The 19,608-nt window shown below is 40.4% G+C and overlaps 1 protein-coding gene across 1 annotated transcript in view; it reads right to left on the reverse strand.

Annotated features, from left to right (window-relative positions):
* Positions 1-19,608, reverse strand: part of xpo4 (exportin 4) — a 151,850-nt gene that overhangs the window by 122,508 nt on the left and 9,734 nt on the right. The window contains exons 2-6 of the mRNA XM_034186115.1: positions 18,258-18,363; positions 14,015-14,156; positions 13,025-13,163; positions 8,661-8,777; positions 6,867-7,020 (exon numbers count right to left, since the gene is read on the reverse strand). Of these exons, the coding sequence (XP_034042006.1) occupies positions 6,867-7,020; positions 8,661-8,777; positions 13,025-13,163; positions 14,015-14,156; positions 18,258-18,363 (658 nt within the window). The remainder of the gene's footprint in view (positions 1-6,866; positions 7,021-8,660; positions 8,778-13,024; positions 13,164-14,014; positions 14,157-18,257; positions 18,364-19,608) is intronic.

Consider the following 19,608-nt stretch of genomic DNA (forward strand, 5'->3'; position numbering starts at 1 on the left):
AAACGGCTGCAAAAAGAGATCAGACTAATACTCGAATTTAAGTCAGCAGAGAAAATTACCTGATTGGTAGTTGATTTCTCGGCGGGGAGGTGGAGTTGCAGTCCGGCCTTTATGGTGGTGGTGATGAGTAGTGGATGAGTGACAGCTGGTACAGATGATGAGTGACAGCTGTCACTCCTGGTCGCTCCGACGCCCTCTTGTGCTTGAAGCCCGCACTTCAAGCAGGGCGCCATCTTGTGGTGGTGGGCCAGCAGTACCTCCTCTTCAGCGGCCCACACAACACAAAGAAGGCTAATCGTGGGAGATTAACGAATGATTTTGCCAGCGTGCCTTCGTGTTGCATGAAGTGGCAGCACCATGTATCAAAAACACATGCAAGTTGTAGATCCCATGTCGTCCTCATAAAGAGAGTTTAGGCGCATTGAGGTTGAAAAAAAAAAAAAAAGCGTTGTCGTTGATCAGCTGTTATTTGCGAGGACACACAGAGCGGCTCAGAGTTTTAAATAAAGGAAAAAAGTGTGAAAATGTCTTTGTAAAGCTCACTTCAGGTGTGCTGTCGTCACCGCACTTTGAGAGATAACGACTGTTTTTGTAACTCTGATTTGCAGCGCAAAACCGCACAGGAAAAGCTCGCAGCTCACTGAAAGTGGGCAAAGTGGGCAGTTCATTCAAACCTCGACCTCCCCCTGCCCACGGGCTAAGTTTAATGCTGCGATCGTTCCACAATACAAAAATAATAGTTATGCACAGTGACTTGGAGAAGTAGCTAACATTAACCTGATTACTGATTTGGAAAGATTAACGCACTAAATTATTTGTTAATGAAAAAAGCAGTCAGATAAGAGTCACGCGTTACTAAGTATACGCGTTACCAGCTTCACCTGTTGTAGTGCACTTTTAATTATTGGCATTTATTATTTTATCCAATCCAATCCAGTTAATTTATAGAGCACATTTAAAAACAAAGCTGACCAAAGTGCTGTACAAAGACATAAAATCAAATCAATAAATAAATGATAAATAACAGTGGCAACAATAAAAGTTTTTAAAACAGTAAAATCATCAACCCTCTAATCAAAAGCCAAAGAAAACAAATGCGTTTTAAGACGAGATTTAAAAACTAGAGATGACTCCGCCTGCCTGATATAGACAGGCAGGTCATTTTACAATCTGGGACCAACAACAGAGAAAGCTCTATCACCTCTACGTTTGAGCTTGGTCTGAGGAACTACAAGCAGAGCTTGATTTGATTTGATTATTGAAGTTTATTTTATTTAGTGCTTTGAATTCTGGGAAAGTCACATATAAAAGGTTATTATAATTACTATTCATTAAAAAAAAAAAAAAAAAAAATGTGACAGACTAGGACCCCCCCCCCCCCCTTAATTGACCCTTAAGGGCAGCAAGAGGGAACAGAAAATGAATGAATGAATGAATGAATAATAAGCTTGTGATTTTTTTTTTTTGGTATACAAGTTGCACTGGAGTAGAAGTCACAGAGCCTCCAAAACTAGTAAGAAGAAGAAGAAAAAAAAAGCACATACTATGGAAAACATGGTAAGAGCCCAGTGAGAGATAAGCAGTATAGCCTGGAAAAAACTGTATACAGCCACACTTTGAAAACAAAAGGTTGTGGACAGTGACATTTTTGCTGTTAAGGCTTTCAGATGTGCCTTCAAAAGACTTTGTTCACCTGTTCCTTTACTGTACAGCAATTTAGAAAAGTACATCGTTTTGTGTGTAGTGAATGATAATGACCTCAGCCTAAGGACGTCAGCCGTAAATTTTCCAAGTAAACTTTCCAACAGTGTTTGACAGCAATAAAGTATAAAAATGTCACAGAATATTGGTTTATCTTTCTAAAAACTCTGGCCCCCTCCCTCTGCCCGTATCACTCCCGTTCCTCCTGTCTGTGCACGGATCATATTCATACCATTTGCAGATTCTCCTCAGGTCATCATATGGTTGGTATAGAACAAACCTTCAGCATCACTTCACACTCTCCTAATCCCAACCTTAACCTAAGGGCAGAAATGACCTGACAAACAGCTAATCCTGAGGCTGACAGACAACTCTGGGGTACGAGCATACCGAGACAACTGCTGTTCAGAGAACGTAATTTCAAAGTTATTTACACACACCAGTTAAAGTTGAAGAAAATTTAGTGAAATACATTTAGTGATATTTGCAGAATGTCAATAAATAAATAGCTGAGTAATGACAGTTTCCATTGAGTGACTGAATGCCACTGCTGGCTTCTGTTCTCATTCTAGGGAGGCTCTCACAAGAATATATATATATATATATATATATATATATATAAATCACAGTGAGAGAACAGTCAGTCCTGCTAAATATGACCATTTTGCTGCTTTTGGTTTTTCCCCTCCTCAAACCAATATTGCTGAAACATCATCTCTTAAAATGTTTAACAAGCTCTCTGACCCTTACTTCATCCACGTGTCATGTATTTTAGAATGTCATGTGAATTAAAATAGTGGACAAATGTGTTTCCAATGCAGTTTTCTGAAATAAGGAAGTTAGTAGGTCAAGGTTACCCATCTTTGAACTTGTCCAAGATCTGTGTCCCAAGAGTATTCCCTGTGAAAAGACTCTGGCACAGACAGACTGATGGACCAGACACACAGCCTTTGCCATCGGGTAATTAGAAATTTTACATTCTTCTGTGATCCTTGTAAACATGTATTGGTCATTCTGAAGATATTGAGTACCTTGGAAAATCTGTAGCTGCTGCAGTTTAGAAAATGTACCTGTATTTGAAGTAACAAGAAGGAAAAGGGTGTGGTCATTTTTGGACTGTTTGTCACGGATAGAGATTTTGGCACTTATCCCAAGTTGTTTATTGAGGCCATATCAGTCTATAACAGTTGAGTTATCCTCTCCTAAATGATGTGCATACATATTTAAAATAGGTCTGAGACTAAATCCGTGCTACTTGGTGGTGGCACGTCATCACCATTTTTGCGTGGGTGCACTCATGTTGGACGTGCATTGTTTAAATCAGCAGTTACTGAAAGGGTCTAGACAGCAGTACTTAAAAAAATATTTATACTACAAAAACATCAATCACAAAGAGCATATACATGCCATATTTGAATTCTAATTAGTATTCTAAGTGTCCCGGTTTTAGCGTGATTATCCATGTGTACACAAAATATAACTGAATCTGTTCTGGACCAGACAAGTCCTTTCACCGGGTTTAGTAAAACAGCTATCGGTTCCCTACTTTTTAAATTATTGTGGCTTTATTGTTTTGGCAAGATCAACCTAAAAATGTAATTACACTGATTCTAGGACAGTGCTATAGGGTTTTCTATCTAATTTCAATTTAATTCAATTTATTTAATTTCATATAGATAAAATCACAATAAAGCTGCCTCAAGGTGCTTCATACAAACAAGGTCTAACCTTACCAACCCATAAAGCAAGCACACAGGTGACAGTGGTAAGAAAAAAACTCACTCTGGTGATACTGACCAGAATTCAGGGGGTTTTTTTGTTGTTGTTTTATGTTGTGTGAAGCGCCTTGAGACGATTTCATCGTGAATTGGCGCTATATAAATGAATACATTTGATTTGATCTAATCTGGTTTGATGAGAATTATTGAATTTGGTTTTGAGTAATTCTGCAAAAAATACATTAGTAGGTAAATATGTTAACGTCCTTGGCAGAATGTTAAGAAGCAATTACAAAAAAGAACAACAAAAAAAGCTGTTAATAGCCAGCCATTTATTAAACATGGCTGAAAAGGGACTTCAAGACTAAAATAATTTACTGCAGTGACTCTCAACAGTTTTCTTTTACAATACTCTGTTTGAAAGCCTAACTCATTAATGAAATGACCCACTATCTAAACCTAGAGTGGATCTGAACACTCCAATAACTTACAATAAAATTGTAATATATAGAAAATAAGTCATAAAAAAAGAGAATTTAGACTAATATAATTTAGTCAGATAACAGTGGTTTTCATTTTTCTTCTCTCCTATGCCAAATGCCCTCTGAATCTGAACAAACTTTGATGACCGTCTCTTGACAGGCGTCCAGGAATTGTGCTTGCTCTCCGTTAGGTGGTTTCATTCCAAATTAGCTGCACTTTAATCTCCACCACCCCCACCTCCAGGACCAACAACACAGCCACAGTCGACTAACAAGTGTGTCTTTGAGAAAACACATTGAACCGAGCGTGGCGGGCATACCAAGGGGAGCCTCGACAAGTCGAAGTGGGGCTGGAATGACAGAGATGGACAAACGCCTTTGAAAGTGATACATGGTCCTGGCTGGCAGCAAGCGCCACGGCAGATCTCTCAGACAGGCAGAGAGGATGCCACACTGCTTGGGATTTAAGTTTAATAAGCCTGGCTAGACACATGCACGTATGCATGCCTTAAATTTCTATAACAACATGGGACACTGCAAGTATAAGAAGAATGCGTGCAGAGAAGAAGATATACAAACTCAAGCTGATGAGCAGACAGGCATTCCTGAGTATCATCACCCCTACGCTCTTCATCTTTGTGGCCACAATCCTCCATCTGATCAAAGACAAAGTACCACCATGAATTGGCATGGTGTACAGAACAGATGGAAAGCTCTTCAATCTGAGCCAAATACAAGTTAAGAATAAAATCACCACCACTTCGCTCCTGGACTTCCAGTATGCCAACGACAGCAGCGTGTCAACTTTACAGAAGAAGGTTTTCAGAAAATTCTTGAAAGCTTCGTTGAAGCCTACACCAAGCTTGATCTTCACAACATCCTGACACTGACAGACAATGAGAGCCAACACAGTCTCAATGTGCAGGAACTGCATTCGGCCAGCTTTACCTACGTGTTCTCAACAGCAAAGACCTTCAACATGAGATGAAAATCTTCATCTACAAAGTAGTCATTATGCCAACCCTGCTGTACGGATATGAGACCTTGACCACCTACCGCTGCCACCTGAAGACATTGCATGAGGAGTATCCTCCGCATCAGGTGGGAAGACTACCGCACCAACATCAGCGTCCTGGCTGAAGTCAAGCTCTAGAGCTTTGAGTGCGTCATCACGCCGTTAAGATGGATGACTGTCGACTTCTCAAGCAGATCTACTCCCAGCTGAGTGAAGGAAACTGGTCCGGAGGTCAGCAGACTGCTCCATCAACTGGAAGAACTGGGAAGAACATGCAAGGGACCCAGCCGTCTTGCGAGCAATGATCCACATGGAAGCAGAAGTCTTTGTAAAAATGAGGACGAAAAACGCAGAGAAAGATGAATACGTTCTTAAAAAATAGATATTATGTGAAATGCTGGTCACATTACCTCCTGGAATCACATTATTTAGCCAATTTCCTCTCACATTTACATTTTTTGTTTGGCAGTGCTCCTCCAAAGTTTTGGTTCCACAAAGTGAAGTATGTACACAACATACATGGTATAATATCTGGAATGTTGATTTTATGTGAAAAAATTTGCCCAGTGATCATACTACAACAACAACTGTTGCCCATCCTTCTCTCCACATCCACTGGTGCCACACTTAACTGCATCCACAAAACTACAGAACAGCTTTGGGTCCTGGATGGCAACCACCCAAACAGACAACCAGTCCATCCAGGCCCACGTGAAACTATCAGTTTTAATCTCGCACACCCACCTGCCATTCTTTCTTGCATTTACTTTCCCATATTTTACACCTCAATCTAAATGTGAATAAGTGCATCTACAGTGACATCATCCAAATGGCCACATTTAAATAACATCAAAGTGGATGATTTTTTTTGTGGATTTGCTGGACTCTACTTTGGTCAACCAGTAAAATTAAAGTTGTTAGACCTAGTTAACACTTTCATTGATATGTATCTTGGAAGGGAACATCTTCCACTGTGATAAACCTGTGTGTGAACATCTGGCTGCTCACAAATGTGATCATGAGCACACTTTGTTGGCACAATAAGTCAACACTGTACCATGCTGTGTGTGTAAAAACAACACTAGCACACCTGCAGTATCACAACACAACCCTGGTGCTTCCAGAACACCTTCTGGATCCATTGCTTCATTTCAAATCCTTTACGGTTGTGTAGAGGCAAAATTCTAACAAGAGTACTTTGCGAGCACAATATCCCCCACTGGTAAATACTGCTTTGGTACAAGTGTTTGCTACATTCTGATAACATTTCAAGGTATGTGACAGTTAATTTCAGAATGCAGACACCTAGGTGTCTAGGTTTGTTAATCAAGTGCCATAACTCTTCCAAAATGTGTCAATCTCACACAATGTTACAATATGCGTATCATCAACTATTACAAGGAATTGTACCAAGTTTCCCAAAATTCTTACTAAAAATGTGACGAGTTGATTACAGAATGTAGGTACTGACTTATGAAGCTGACAGAGTCTGGATTTGTTAATCAAGGGCCATCAGCTCAGCAAAATGGGCCCAACTTGAACAGTATGATTATATGCGTACCAACCTATTAACAAGGACCGGTACCAACTTTCACAAAATTCCTCCTAAAAGTGTGAGGGGAGTTGATTTCAGAATGCTTATACCTTTTTGGGATGGACAGACAAATCGCCACGACATAATCCACCTTTGGGCCTTTGGCCAGCGGGGGATAAAAACTATGTGAATGTCCAAATATTTACGTACTTCAATCTACCTGGTGTAAATAAATGTGAAATGACAAGAAATGTCAAATGGTTAAAAAGTAGGGACATGCAGATTGGAACTGACCTGATTTTCACCATCACAGACATCACATTAAATAATGTTTAAAGATTTTAACATGTAACTGATTTGCAGATTTCCACACTAGATCTAACTATCTAGATGAACTTCTGACACGGTAAGGATATGATTAGGTGGCAGGAAGTTCCAGCTGAGGACCTGATTGGCTAGAGCCAGGTAGCGCTGGAAGACTGAGGACATCTGTGCATTGAGGTTCTCTCTGCGACTGAACTCCTGCAGCACCTCCATGGTCAACATGAAGATCTGACGCAGGCCATCCTCCTGGAAATTAAAAGGATTGATACTGAATTAACAGAGACATTTAACCATTCACTGTTAAGCTTCACTGAGCCAGAGATTTGACTGGGCAAATACACAGAAGGTGTGACATTTCCAGAAAGATAAGGCAGAGGGACACTTTAAGGCAGATGATGACTAATAAAGAAAGCAAACCAATTCTTGAGCTCATCACTCCAAGCTCAAGATCAATTCATTATAAAACTAAAGCCCACTTCCAAGCGTACCCGTAAACTATCAGCCACACTGAAAACGCACTCTAGATTTTAAGAACGCACAACTGACTTACATTATCCAGACTGGATGAGAACATGAATTTGCTGCTACCCTCAGCTTCGACACTGTGGAAGAGAGCTCTCTCTCAAACAGCTCGCCTTCAGAAACCTCCCGCCTTCCCTCCTCAGGCTCAGCAGCAAACAAAGCAGAGCTCAAACAGCAGCAGCTGAGAGGTTTCACAGTGGCTCTTCTGTATCGGAAAACGTCGCGGGTTGGATCGGTATTTTCCGAAACATGAATAACGTCAGTATCGGAAGCCAATCCCAATACCGGATCGGTCACATCCTTAGTCACAATGTATCAATGTAGCATCAGATCACAAAGTCATTGTGTATCCCAAAAAAGAATTTCCAGGGCTCACAAGCATACTGAAAGATCCCTTGTTTGTTGTTTCAGTATTCTAAAGCTCTATACGGTCATGGCAGAATTTTCATACATGAAAGACAATCAAGCATTTGATATCCACCCACCCCAGCCAGATCACAGACATTACTGTTGGATGTAGTGGGACAAATACGTAATATAGGATGAGTACGTTTAACTGACCATCAGATAACTGTAAGAATCTGATCTCTGATGTTAGGAGCCCTGACAAGGCAGCAGTGCATGCCACTGTGTGTTTGGAAAGGTGAGTGCCGTTTGCTTTTCATGTACCATTTTGAGAAGGGAGTGCATAAATCACCAAAACATAAATAAAAGCACTTAATTCACTCGTATTTGGAGTCAGTCTGGGTCAGTTTGGGTAAACTCTTGCACCCTTCTTTTACACAAACGGCCATAACCAGCTGTAGAACACTGTATATCTGTTCCTGGTACAGCGTACTGCTGCATTCCGGCTTACTTTCACCCCTGTAACAGCTGGATACAACACTTATAAGCGTTTTGTTTTACACAGGCTGCGTTTATGATTAATAGCATGCAGGTGCATTAAACCTTCTCATGGCTGCTGCTTTTACTGTGACCACATCAGCAACAGTTTTCACTTATAAACAAGTCATCATAACACAACATCACACTTATGTCAACTTTGGAATTAATCTGTGTGTCAGTTCTGGGAAACTTCTATTGGTCACGTCACTGCTGTCAAAAACACACGAGTACTTTGTTTTTGAAAGTCTCTGTAGCTGTTTGATGTAAATGCTGTATACTTTTAAACCGGTCATGGAAGTGCACAACGTAATCCCGTTGGATCATCGGATGGTCACTAACAGCCTAAATCTAAACTGTTCTTATTTCAGTGCAACATGTGCTTTAAGAAACACATGAAACATTATAAAATCAAGTGCCCAATAATCTGAAAGTTCTAACCAAAAAGGCACAGGCAATGGGATTTGAGCTGGGATACAAACCTGGAACAGACGTTTGCAGCTACCATGAAACTCCATGCTGAGGCCGATGCTGCTGGTCTTACTGGAGCTGGAGAATTCACTAAGCAGTGCAGTCAGGATGGAGCAGGCCAGTGTTTGCTACAGCGATGACAGAGTGGACAACATTCAGGTCAAAAATACTGTATATGCAGAGTGTGAAAGGCTTCCTACTTCTTAATGAAGAACTAAGGAAAGAATACACCTGCATCAATGAATGACGTGCACCTTTTCAATCAGGGTGCAATTTTAAAATACAGGTATCAGTAGCCACACTAATGTTATTTGATGGATTGGATAATAATGTGTGTGAAAAATACATGACCTGGTGGCACAGATTATCAGGCAGCATCATGTGAGGCTGTGAACACCTCTGAAAAACAGTGCAGTCTGTGCTGTCAGTGTCACAGGTTGCTTTACTTGCCTAAGACATTCAACAAATATATAAATGCAATGTTTTTATTTTAGCTCCTATTTTTCATGAACTGAAGTAAAAATAGCTTTCTGGTATTTACAGGTGCATGTAGCACTCACCACAAACACTTAACACACCATTACATGGTTTCCAGCACTCACCAGGGCATGGTGCAGCGCAACCAATGGTTGCCACGAACACACCACACATGTCTTCTGTGTGAGAGCTATGCAAGTTTGGTCTTTTTTCCCCCATTTCATTTGTTTTTTGGTCGCATTCTTCTCTACAGAGCTCCCTCTACAGCTCGGGAGTACATATGTCATAAACCTGTCAAAGAAAATTCACACTCACACTCTCTGCTCTTCCCTCTATCTCGCTGTCTGTTTCGCATGCGCAATCTCTCTCTGCTCCTCTCTCTCACTCCCCCCCACCTCTCTGCGTGCATGATCGATCACTCTGCTCGTTTCCTTCTTTCTCTGCAAGGACGTGCTCAAAAAGTGAGGTATATAACGTCATGCTTTCATGGTGAACTCTGATCTAAAGCGTCCTTGAGCAGCAGGAATGCAGGTCTGCATGTTTTTCACATTTCTTTATCTTTCAGCTCTGCTATTCCAAAAAGGTATGAACGAGGTTGACCTGTGCGTGACCCCTCGCTCTGTCACGCTTTTTGTCCTCTTTCTCACTTAATCCGACAGCAACTTTTTTGTTTATTGCTTTTATTGCTGGGTCTGTCATGATTATGAACATGTAGGAAATAAAGTTGTCGGCTTGTTCTTATAGCCACTAGCTCGCCGGGGCCTCGACAGAGGCCGTGTATGTGTTGAGTCGTAAAGCAGTTTGTGTTTCTCCCAAGACCAGAGCCTCTCATTCAAATGACACCAGGTCGGTTTCTCTGAAGTTGCATGGCTGGTATTCTGCTACGAGACCCCTGGTGGGGGAGATACAGCTCCCACTCTCCCCAAAACAAGTCACTTAACCATTAGAATTACTCCCAAACTATAAAATTAAGGTAAAAAAGTTACTTAGTCCCCTTTTATACTTATTTCTATCAAATTTTGTTCACAAATTTGACCACGATAATCATCCACCTGTCAGGTAAGGCATATTAAGATAGATGCTGATTAAGCAGCATAATTATTGCACAGGTGCGCTTTGGACTGATCATAATAAAAGACCACGCTAAAATGTGCCGTGATCTTGAAAAAGATCTTTATTAGGCACTGAGCTACAGCATGGTCAATAGGTAACAAACATGTCTGCTAAGTATGGAGGCCATGTAAGAACTGGGATGTTTTCAGATTCCAAGAACTGAATACAGATCTTTGCAACATGGGGCCATGTATTACCATGTTGCAACATGAGACAATGGCAGTGGATAAATGGCACAACAATGGACCTCAGGATGTCAACACAGTATCTGTGCATTCGAACTGTCATGCCCACACCATCACCCCACCACCACAGGCCACTCTGTTCACAACGCTGACATCAGAACACTGCTCACCCACATGGCACCACACGAACGGTCTGTCATCTGCATATCACAGTAGAAACCAGAATTTGCCACAGTACATCAAAAGTATGACTTTTCCCAATCAAGTAAGTTACGATGATTAGCTGTATTCAGGTCAAGAAACCGGTGTAAGCTTTGTGAGTGTGACTCTTATTTAGTAAAGGATGAACAAGCACTCAGATGAGTGTCCCTGAGCTGATGTCTGATCATTTGTGCAGAATTTCTTCAGTTGCACAAAACCAACTGTTGCATCAACTGTCTGGGTATCTTGTTTCAGACAAAGTCAGGAGAAGAAGCTGATGTGGTACTCCTGGGCTGGCAAAGGTACAAAGTCTGTGGTTGTAAAACTGGTGTGTTGATATCACCCAGAAGTGTTGTCGACATGTCTGAGCTCAGAAGCATTTGAGTCGAACCATCACATAGTGGAAATGTGTACTGTGGCCAGACAAATCAATATTCCATATTTTTTGGGGGGAAGGAATTAACAGAGTCTGCTCGAGACCAGACAAAAAGTGACCATTCAGACTTTGCAACAAGCAGCCTAAAACCCAGGGTCTGTCAAGGTATGAGGTTGTGTCACTGCCCTTTGCAAAGGTAATTTTGAATTTACACTTCTGTGATGACAGAAAAGTGCACTGAGATTTTCGAGCAACATATGCTGCCTTCAAGACAATCTCTTCTCCAGGGGCGCCCATACATTTTTCAACAAGACACTGCAAAACCACATTCTGCACATATGGCAAAGGCATGGCTGCAGAAGCAGAGGGTACAGATGCTGACTAGCCTGCCTGTAGCAGTCCTTATTAGTCCCCAATACACAATGTGTGAAGAATTGAATTTTGGAAAAAAAATGCAACAACCCGTGTTGTTGCACACTTTAACATGTCTGCAGAAAGACTAGAACAAAGTAACACCACAGACACTTCATTGCTTGCTATCCTCAATGGAAAATAAAATGTAACATTACAAACTAGAAAATGCTTTAGCATCCCAACCTTTTTTTGGGAATGTGTTACAGACCTTAAATGCAGGAATGGACGTATGGTTGACAAGACAAAATATGAAATATCTGTCTGCAGTGAAACAGAATCAAAGTCTATGCCTAAAAAAAATAAAGTGGCTACTTTCTTTAAAAGTTCTATTAAGGGCAAATCTAAAAACAAACTTAATTTAGCAACAAAGCTTTTTACTTTGTTTGTAAAAATTTAGAGTAACCAGGATTTTGTGTGTCTGTGAGCATGATTCTTATTTAGTAAAGGATGAAGCGAAGATCAGTCAGGAATCAAGATGGAAAGGAAGAACTACATGGGCAAAATTTTTATGAGCACGTGAAAACACCTGCTGTATGAGTGTATGTGGTCACTGCTGTTTTTTTCTACCGTACTTTGGGATTGATTTGAAAAACATCACCGCCATCTACTGGCCTCACAGAAAACGTGCAGTTCACTTTTATTCACATTGTCAAGTCACACTAGTGGGGATAAGTTTATACATAAACCTTACCTAAAAACTTTCATGTGACCAAACAACACTCGTGTCTGGTCAAATAAAATGTATTTTGTTTCCATATAACTATTTAAAAACAACAGTCAAGAGAGAGCTTTATTTCAGTTCTTATGCACTATGGCAGGCTTTCACCAGATGCAGTAAAATTTGTCATCACTTCTTTTTAATTTGATGGTTTACAAGATGACAGCATTTGTTGTTGAAACAAATTTGCAAGAATGGACAACGTTCTTCACTCGCTCTCCCACTGCTCAACATTTTTCCTGTCCGAGTCATTATAAAATGTCAGCCAGAAACCTAAAAATTAGCCACAAACGGCTCCTTCAACAGGACCGTAACCACATATGTACAAGTTATGTAGCAGAGAAGGCCAAAACATGACTGATTTACACCAGTTCCACCTGTGGGAATGAGCCAAAATCCCAGCAAAATATTATGAGTATACTATATTATACTACCTACTTCCTTCAAGTTAAGCAAGTACAAGGCAAAAAATAGATTTCGATCTATTCCTCTATTATTTATAGGGGGAAAAAACTCTTCTGGAAATAAAGTGGACTTTCTAACTGACTAAACACGGTGTTGATGAAAGCTACATTTTTAGCCAAGGTGTGTGTCAATCTTTAGCCTAAACTGTGCATTTCAAAGCCCAGCGCAGCTGCACAAATGACACACACACACGTGGACCTTCTGTCAGAATACAGTCTTTGTGCTACTTTCACAAAGGCATAATTGGATCACATATTGCAACAAAAAAATTAATAATTCTCATCAAAATTAAGGCAACACACAAGTGTTGTAACTCACGGCCTTATGAACAGTTGCATCTATTTCCATGTTTTACACTGATGTGATTTAACATGACTGATAATATGTTTAAGGTCCATGCGGCTGAAGTTCGTAAGTGACTCTCACCACTGTGGGGTTCCCGCTGCTGATGAGCTGGCCGACTTCATGAAAGATGCTTTTACAATTGATAGATTTGTCCAGTGAACCCCTCTTCACGATGACCGCCACAGCCAACAGGATCTGCTCACGGACATACTTCTGCAAACTTGAGGAAACAGTGAGGCCATTTAGTCATGTAACGTTTTTGATCAAATTAAATGTACAGCAACTACAACAGAACACTTGCTACTGACAACTACAACACACCGTCACTAATTTGTGCATTCATTCATTTCCTGGAGCTTATCCAAGCATGAGGTCACAATGGCAACAGACTAAGCAACTCAACCTACACTTCCCTATCCTTGGCTATGCCCTCTAACCCTTCCTGGGGGATCCCGAGGCGTTCCCACACTCACACACCAGCCACCAGGTCATATATGTCTGTGCCATTTTCTGAGATTAGCAAGGAAAGCACAGAACAGTCCATAAGTACATCTATAATTGCTCCATTATTTACTCCCTAAAAAAAAAAAATTCTGTATTTCTCAACACTGGACCCAGTAATTCAAAATTTCACACACTTGAGACATCCTGGTTTCTCAGAATGGAAAAGATGGAGAACACACCCTACTTTTTCTGGGTCAGCATTCTGACTTCTCAATCGCCCCTCGTAGATGAACCTATGTAGATGTGTGTTGCTAATTTCTGGGTCTTGGTGTCCAATAAAACCACTGCTGCTTGTATTAAAATAGCTCAAAGCTGTGTCTTGATCTGCTGCATCGCAGCTAACCAACATCTAATCAGTTTATCCTCATTAGATGACCTTTAAATTTGGTGAGTTACAAGATGAGGGCATTTCTTTTTGAACCATGTTAAGAAACAGCAGGAAATGCACCCATCAACTCGCTCCCTGTATTTTAGAGAATCCCTGTCAGAACAGATGTACTCAATATTGTATGACTCAGAGGAGAAGCCCACAAAAATAAATTTATTAATTAAAATAAATATTCTTACTTGGGTCTCTGTAAGACATAAGTAAGGAGGAATGCCCGGAGCGATTCAATGCTCGTCTTCTCCAACAGGATCCACTCCCGCACCACGGCCTCCATGATGGCTGTTGCTGCCTGGAAGAGCACATAGTCCACTTTGCTGGTCTCTGAAGAAACAAGGGGAAATCAATTCATTTAAAACAGACATTCAATTCTCCAAGTTAACATTCACAAAACAGTCTCAAAAACTACAAAAGACCTGGGTTAAAGTAATCTTAAAACAAACTGAGTTTTTACATCCACAATTCAATAACAGCGATGTTCATATCCACACTTTAATGGTCATTTTGAATCTTTTGTTTGTATCTTATTGTTGTGATAATTCACATTCATGTTTGTAATTGCAACTCTTCAAACCTGCACATTAGTGCACATTCAACAAAAATGTGACACACATGAGCCTTTAAAAAAAAAAAAAAAAAAAAAAACTCAGGAGGGACACTGGGCCATACTCTATGTGTCAGGACTCGTGGTGGGTTGACACCAGAAGCAGTAAAAGACTAATGCAGACTCAGAGACATGATTGGTGGTGAAGAATAAAAGTTTTTATCTAGTAACCAGGCAGTAGATTCGGTACACAGGTACTCAGATACAGAGGCATAGGTATCAGGCAAGGTACAGGCTGGGACGTGGTCCAAAAAATGAGCTGAGATCATACAAACGGCGTTGAGGAATACAGCAGGCAAAAACAGAGGCAGAGTCGAAAAACAGGCTGAGTTCAGGATTACGGCACGGTGGAGGTTGGTGCAAATTAGCAAGGTCAGAACACTAACAAGCAAACAGGATGTGAACTAAAGGCGAGAGAGTGAACAAAGTCAACAATCAGGCAGTGAGCTGTGGAAATGTGAGGGCTTAAATAAGGGGGAGACTAATCAAGGTGTAATAAGGTGCAGGTGTGTGGACGGTTCTGGAAAGAGGTGTGGCTTAGTGAATCAAAGAAGAGGGAAGAAAGGCAAGAGAGTGCAGGAGTGAAAAACAAAGCGGTGCAAAGCAAGAGAAGTAACTGACAGAAAACCTAACAGTGAATATCATGACGTGTTCCAGACAAACAATAATACGTGAGCAAAACAAAGAGATAACGTGACTAGTCTAAAAAGGGGGAAACAAGAATACTAATAATAAACCAAAACTAGAGGGGAACTGATGCTGGCTGAGTCATAAAAGTGAAAAACAAGAAAACTAATTATTAGAACTAAAACTAGAGGGGAACTGATGCAGAAAAGTGAATACAATAAAAGTGGCAAAAACTATTGGTTAAACAGAGAATTAGTGATGAATAGAAAACAAAACCGGTAACTACAGGATAAAGCAATGAATATCTGACACACGATAAATGATAACAGAAAATAAAACCCAAGACTAACAGAACACAACCTGACAATAAGACACAGAAGATAACTAAGAAATAAAACTAGAGCCCACATGATCACAAATGCATGAATGACTACAAAATAAAGGATAATCAGGAGAACATGACACAAAGAGAAGCAATAAACAGAACCAAATTGAGACTAAAATGATAAAGTATAACACATGGAAAGAAAAACCAAAAATCCATTGTGGAAATTAAACAGAGAATGCAGACCTACGAGCCAGGGCAGAACCTGACACCGTGTCCCAAATCACATGCTCACAATCACATTTCTCAGAGTTGCTTTACTCCAGCATACGGGGAGGTTGTGGAGTACTGGTCCTATCCCTGTACACGTCCCCTCCAACAGAGACAGGGTACGGGAGCTTCAATAACTACCATCGGGATTAGCAGACTACTTTCCGAAACATGACGATAACTTTCAGTCAAAATTAGTAAGGACGGGCACTGAAACTGGTTGCTCTCCCATCTATGTAGCATCTACCAGACTCATTCCCAGTGCAGATCTTGGTGCCTCATTTTGGTGTCAAGTTAGTACCCAAGCACAACATGAGCACAAACAACGCAAACTGAACCAACAGACTAAATAATCAAACCAAATGTCAATAACGTGTGTCATATAAGTGCCTTTCTTAAACCAGGTAACAGGTGCTGAGCCTTCTTTTTTTTTTTTTCAAAATGCTGAGTTAATGATGAAAGCAAACTTAAGTGTTACAAACAGCAGCTCTGTGTTGCTTCATGACAAAAACATTATAATACAAAACCAGAGGGAGCGTGACTGCAAAGATCTTTACTGTGAAAGTGACACTGTTCCACACGAGCCTATGCTGACCACATTTAGCTGACCTAACATGAAAACTGTTGTTTGCTGGCTGAAAAAACAAGCAGGAATGAACCCCTGAGGTGAACACAGAAATTTTCCACAGTTTGGATCATGTTTCAGTTTTCTGTAACTGCACTTTGCATGCAACGCTCCTTTTACACCGGGCCTATGCAGAGTTGCGTAATGCGGCGCACTGACTACGCCATGTTTACGCAGCTCTACACTGAGCTAAAGCTGCCTTACGTGGCAGGACACGGAGGGACGCAAAAAATAAAAAATAAAAATAAAAATATCAAACATTTAATTTATACTAAACTGAACAAAGTCAGAGGAGGATGTGTCACATAGTCACACTTGCACTGCAACTTTTGGTGCTTATTCCACTTAAATGTTCACTTCTTTGTGTCTCTTCACTTTTCATACACAGAACACAAACTTCCAGGCGTGCGGTGCTGTGCGGTGCTCTTGATGATGATGAGACTTTAATACCACCTCAAGTGGGTTCAACCTCGGTGAACATTTTAACAGTAAGTAACAAAATTCACATTACCAGTGTCATTCATTTAACCGTTCTCAAAATAGTTATAGTTCTAACCAGTTTCAACTGCCCAGGCAATCTATCTATACCATAAATAACCTTACGTGTGTGGATCTGTGTGTATGTGTCCATAGTGAAGGCGGCACTCTCAGTGTAGAGGCTTTCTGTGCACGTAAAGCCCGGTTCACACGGCAGGATAATTAGGCCAATATTGGACCCGATCTTCCCCTTCCGAAGGACGCCCCAATAATTGTGATGACGCTAAAGATAATCTGATCAAATATTCCGGCTGTGTGTGGTGTGTTAAGAGCGCTCTGATCTGCTCGGAAGGGCGTCAGGAGCACTCCGATCGCAAATCGGGGATATTCAACATATTGGATTGTCTTGGCCCGATATCTCAGCGTGCGTGGTGTCTTCCAACCACGAACGAGCACGCAGCCTGCTGAATGTGACGTGCAGCCAATCAGAAAGCGAAGTGACGGACACATGGAGCGAAATCTAAAATCAAAACGGCTTACCAGAAAGTCTGGTGGTCACGCCGTCTCCACTCCTTTAAAGAACGCATTTTCTTTTTCTTTTTGTATTGTTTTTTTCCCCTCTGTTGTAAATAGTCCACAAACTATCTCCGTTTGTTTACTCTGAAGTCACATTTAATCTCAAGAGATTTTGCGATATTTCCTGGCTGACCTGGAAATGTTCGTGTGTGAAATCTGTTTGTGTGTGGTGTGTTGTTTTTACCGTGTGGCTTGACAGCACACACTGTACTACCAAACCTGTCAGATCTATGATTTTTTATCTCCACGTGTGTGGCCTATCAGGATTTCGAAACCTACAGATAATTTTAAAATACTGCTGTGTGAACCAGGCTTAAGCCTCCAATTTCCTATTTGGAAAAACAGCAGCACCCTCCATCTAGATTATCTGTCAGGCCAATTCCCTCACACAGAAAGCCATAAAACAACAGATATTTGTAAAGGGCACACTACCATTGCTATGTGATGCTAGCAACTTCTAAAACATGGCATCATTTTCAAGACACATGAACGATTAAACCCACTATGAATCAACGTGTTAAGGTGCTCCCCTTAAAGCTTTGGTCAGGTCATCAGCCACAGTTTGAAAATAAAATTAAAACTTAAATAAATAATAATAAAACTACAAAACAGGTTTAGAAGTGGATAGCGCCACCTGCTGTATGGGTGTGTGTAGAATCATGGTATTAATTATTCTAAGTCAATGCAACACAAAATGTCAAACAATAAAAAAAAAAAACATCTAAATGAGAAATAAATATCTTAACATTACTAGGAAACAGCACAGGTTTGAAAGCTTTAGGACAATCACACAACACTTTTCAAAAGACTGAACGCAGTGCTGTAGTTTATTTATACCCTAAAGCCACAGTGTTGATGAGCTGATAATCCAGGTACAAAAAGAAGACAAAACTGAAACATCTCTGTGTAGTATGTAGTTACCCAAGATGTGCTTGCAGATGGCAAAAGGCGATTTGGACTTTCTGAAAGAGAGGAACACGTGTTCAGCATGTTGCCTCTGTTCTGTGCTGACCATGGACGGTGGTGCCTGTATAAAAAGGAAAAAAAATGCATTTATTGACGAGATACGTCCTTTTCTCATATAACAATATGCAAAAAAAAAAAAAAAAAACCTTATCTGTATCTTCATCACCAGTAGGCAGAACAACCATGATATACTTTTTACTGGGCTTCCAAAAACGTTCAATAAGAGGCTAAAATTAAAGGACCATATGGCCATTCTGAAGTTTGGTACTTTTGCTCAGGTAGCCAATAATTAAATTCATGAGCATGAGAGATTTCTTTCCTTTTTATGTGTGTTTTCTACAATAAATCCTGCAGAGTGAACAATCTGAAATTTGATTCCGGTGTTTAATTTCATGTGATCCAGTAAAGAACCAATGACCACATTTCAGGTGTGGCTGTACTACAATCTTACTGGCATGTTCCACTGTTGTGGATCTTTGAGCACAGCAACAAACACCACCACCACCACAAAAGCGGAAGTTATGCAAATCAAGGAATTTTTGTAGATCACCCTCTGTGCCGCTGCTGGTATTAATGACACAAATTTAACTCCATAGGAAGTTAACTTTGAGTTAGCGGATGTTAGCATACACGCTAACGCCGCAAAATGGGTTATCAGGTTCCAAAAAGAGTGTTTTCAGTTTTAGAAGTGTTTATTTCTCGCTAGCTTTTACATAATATATGAAACAATATCGAAAATGGCCTCAGACTGTTTTTCCATGAAGCAAACACTGACAGAATGTGCAGTCATTTGTTTGTTGTTTGAGTGATCAGGGTTCTCTATCAAATTGAAAAACTGTTAGCCACTGTGGCTACAGCAGTACAACGGCGATGCAGGAGCATCTGAGAAGGAAACATGGCTGATTCTGATGAAGCAAGAGTTGTCTCGGTAAGCTAACTGGCTAGTTAGCTGCTAACATTAACATCTACAGTAAGCTACTTACTTAGCTGTAAAAATTAACAATGATGATTTCATTAGCCTCAGCACACATATGTTATGTGTTTTCTGTAACATTATAAGACGATGTCATGTTTTAAAAGGAAATGAGACAATGTCAGTGTTTTATAACGCTACGTTACAGTGCTAAAAAAATACGTTCCTCTTCAATGAACAACTTTGTTACCAAGTTGAATGAACTATCATCTTAAATGTCTTTATTTTTAGTTAGCATATACCTTCAACACTTCAAGCTTGAAGCTAATGATGGTTATCGAGCAGGTGTATGCTGGTCCATTAAGCCACAATTTATGTAGTCAACTAATCGCA

The sequence above is a fragment of the Thalassophryne amazonica genome, chromosome 14 (assembly GCF_902500255.1).
Source record: "Thalassophryne amazonica chromosome 14, fThaAma1.1, whole genome shotgun sequence".
NCBI classification, from domain to species: domain Eukaryota; kingdom Metazoa; phylum Chordata; class Actinopteri; order Batrachoidiformes; family Batrachoididae; genus Thalassophryne; species Thalassophryne amazonica.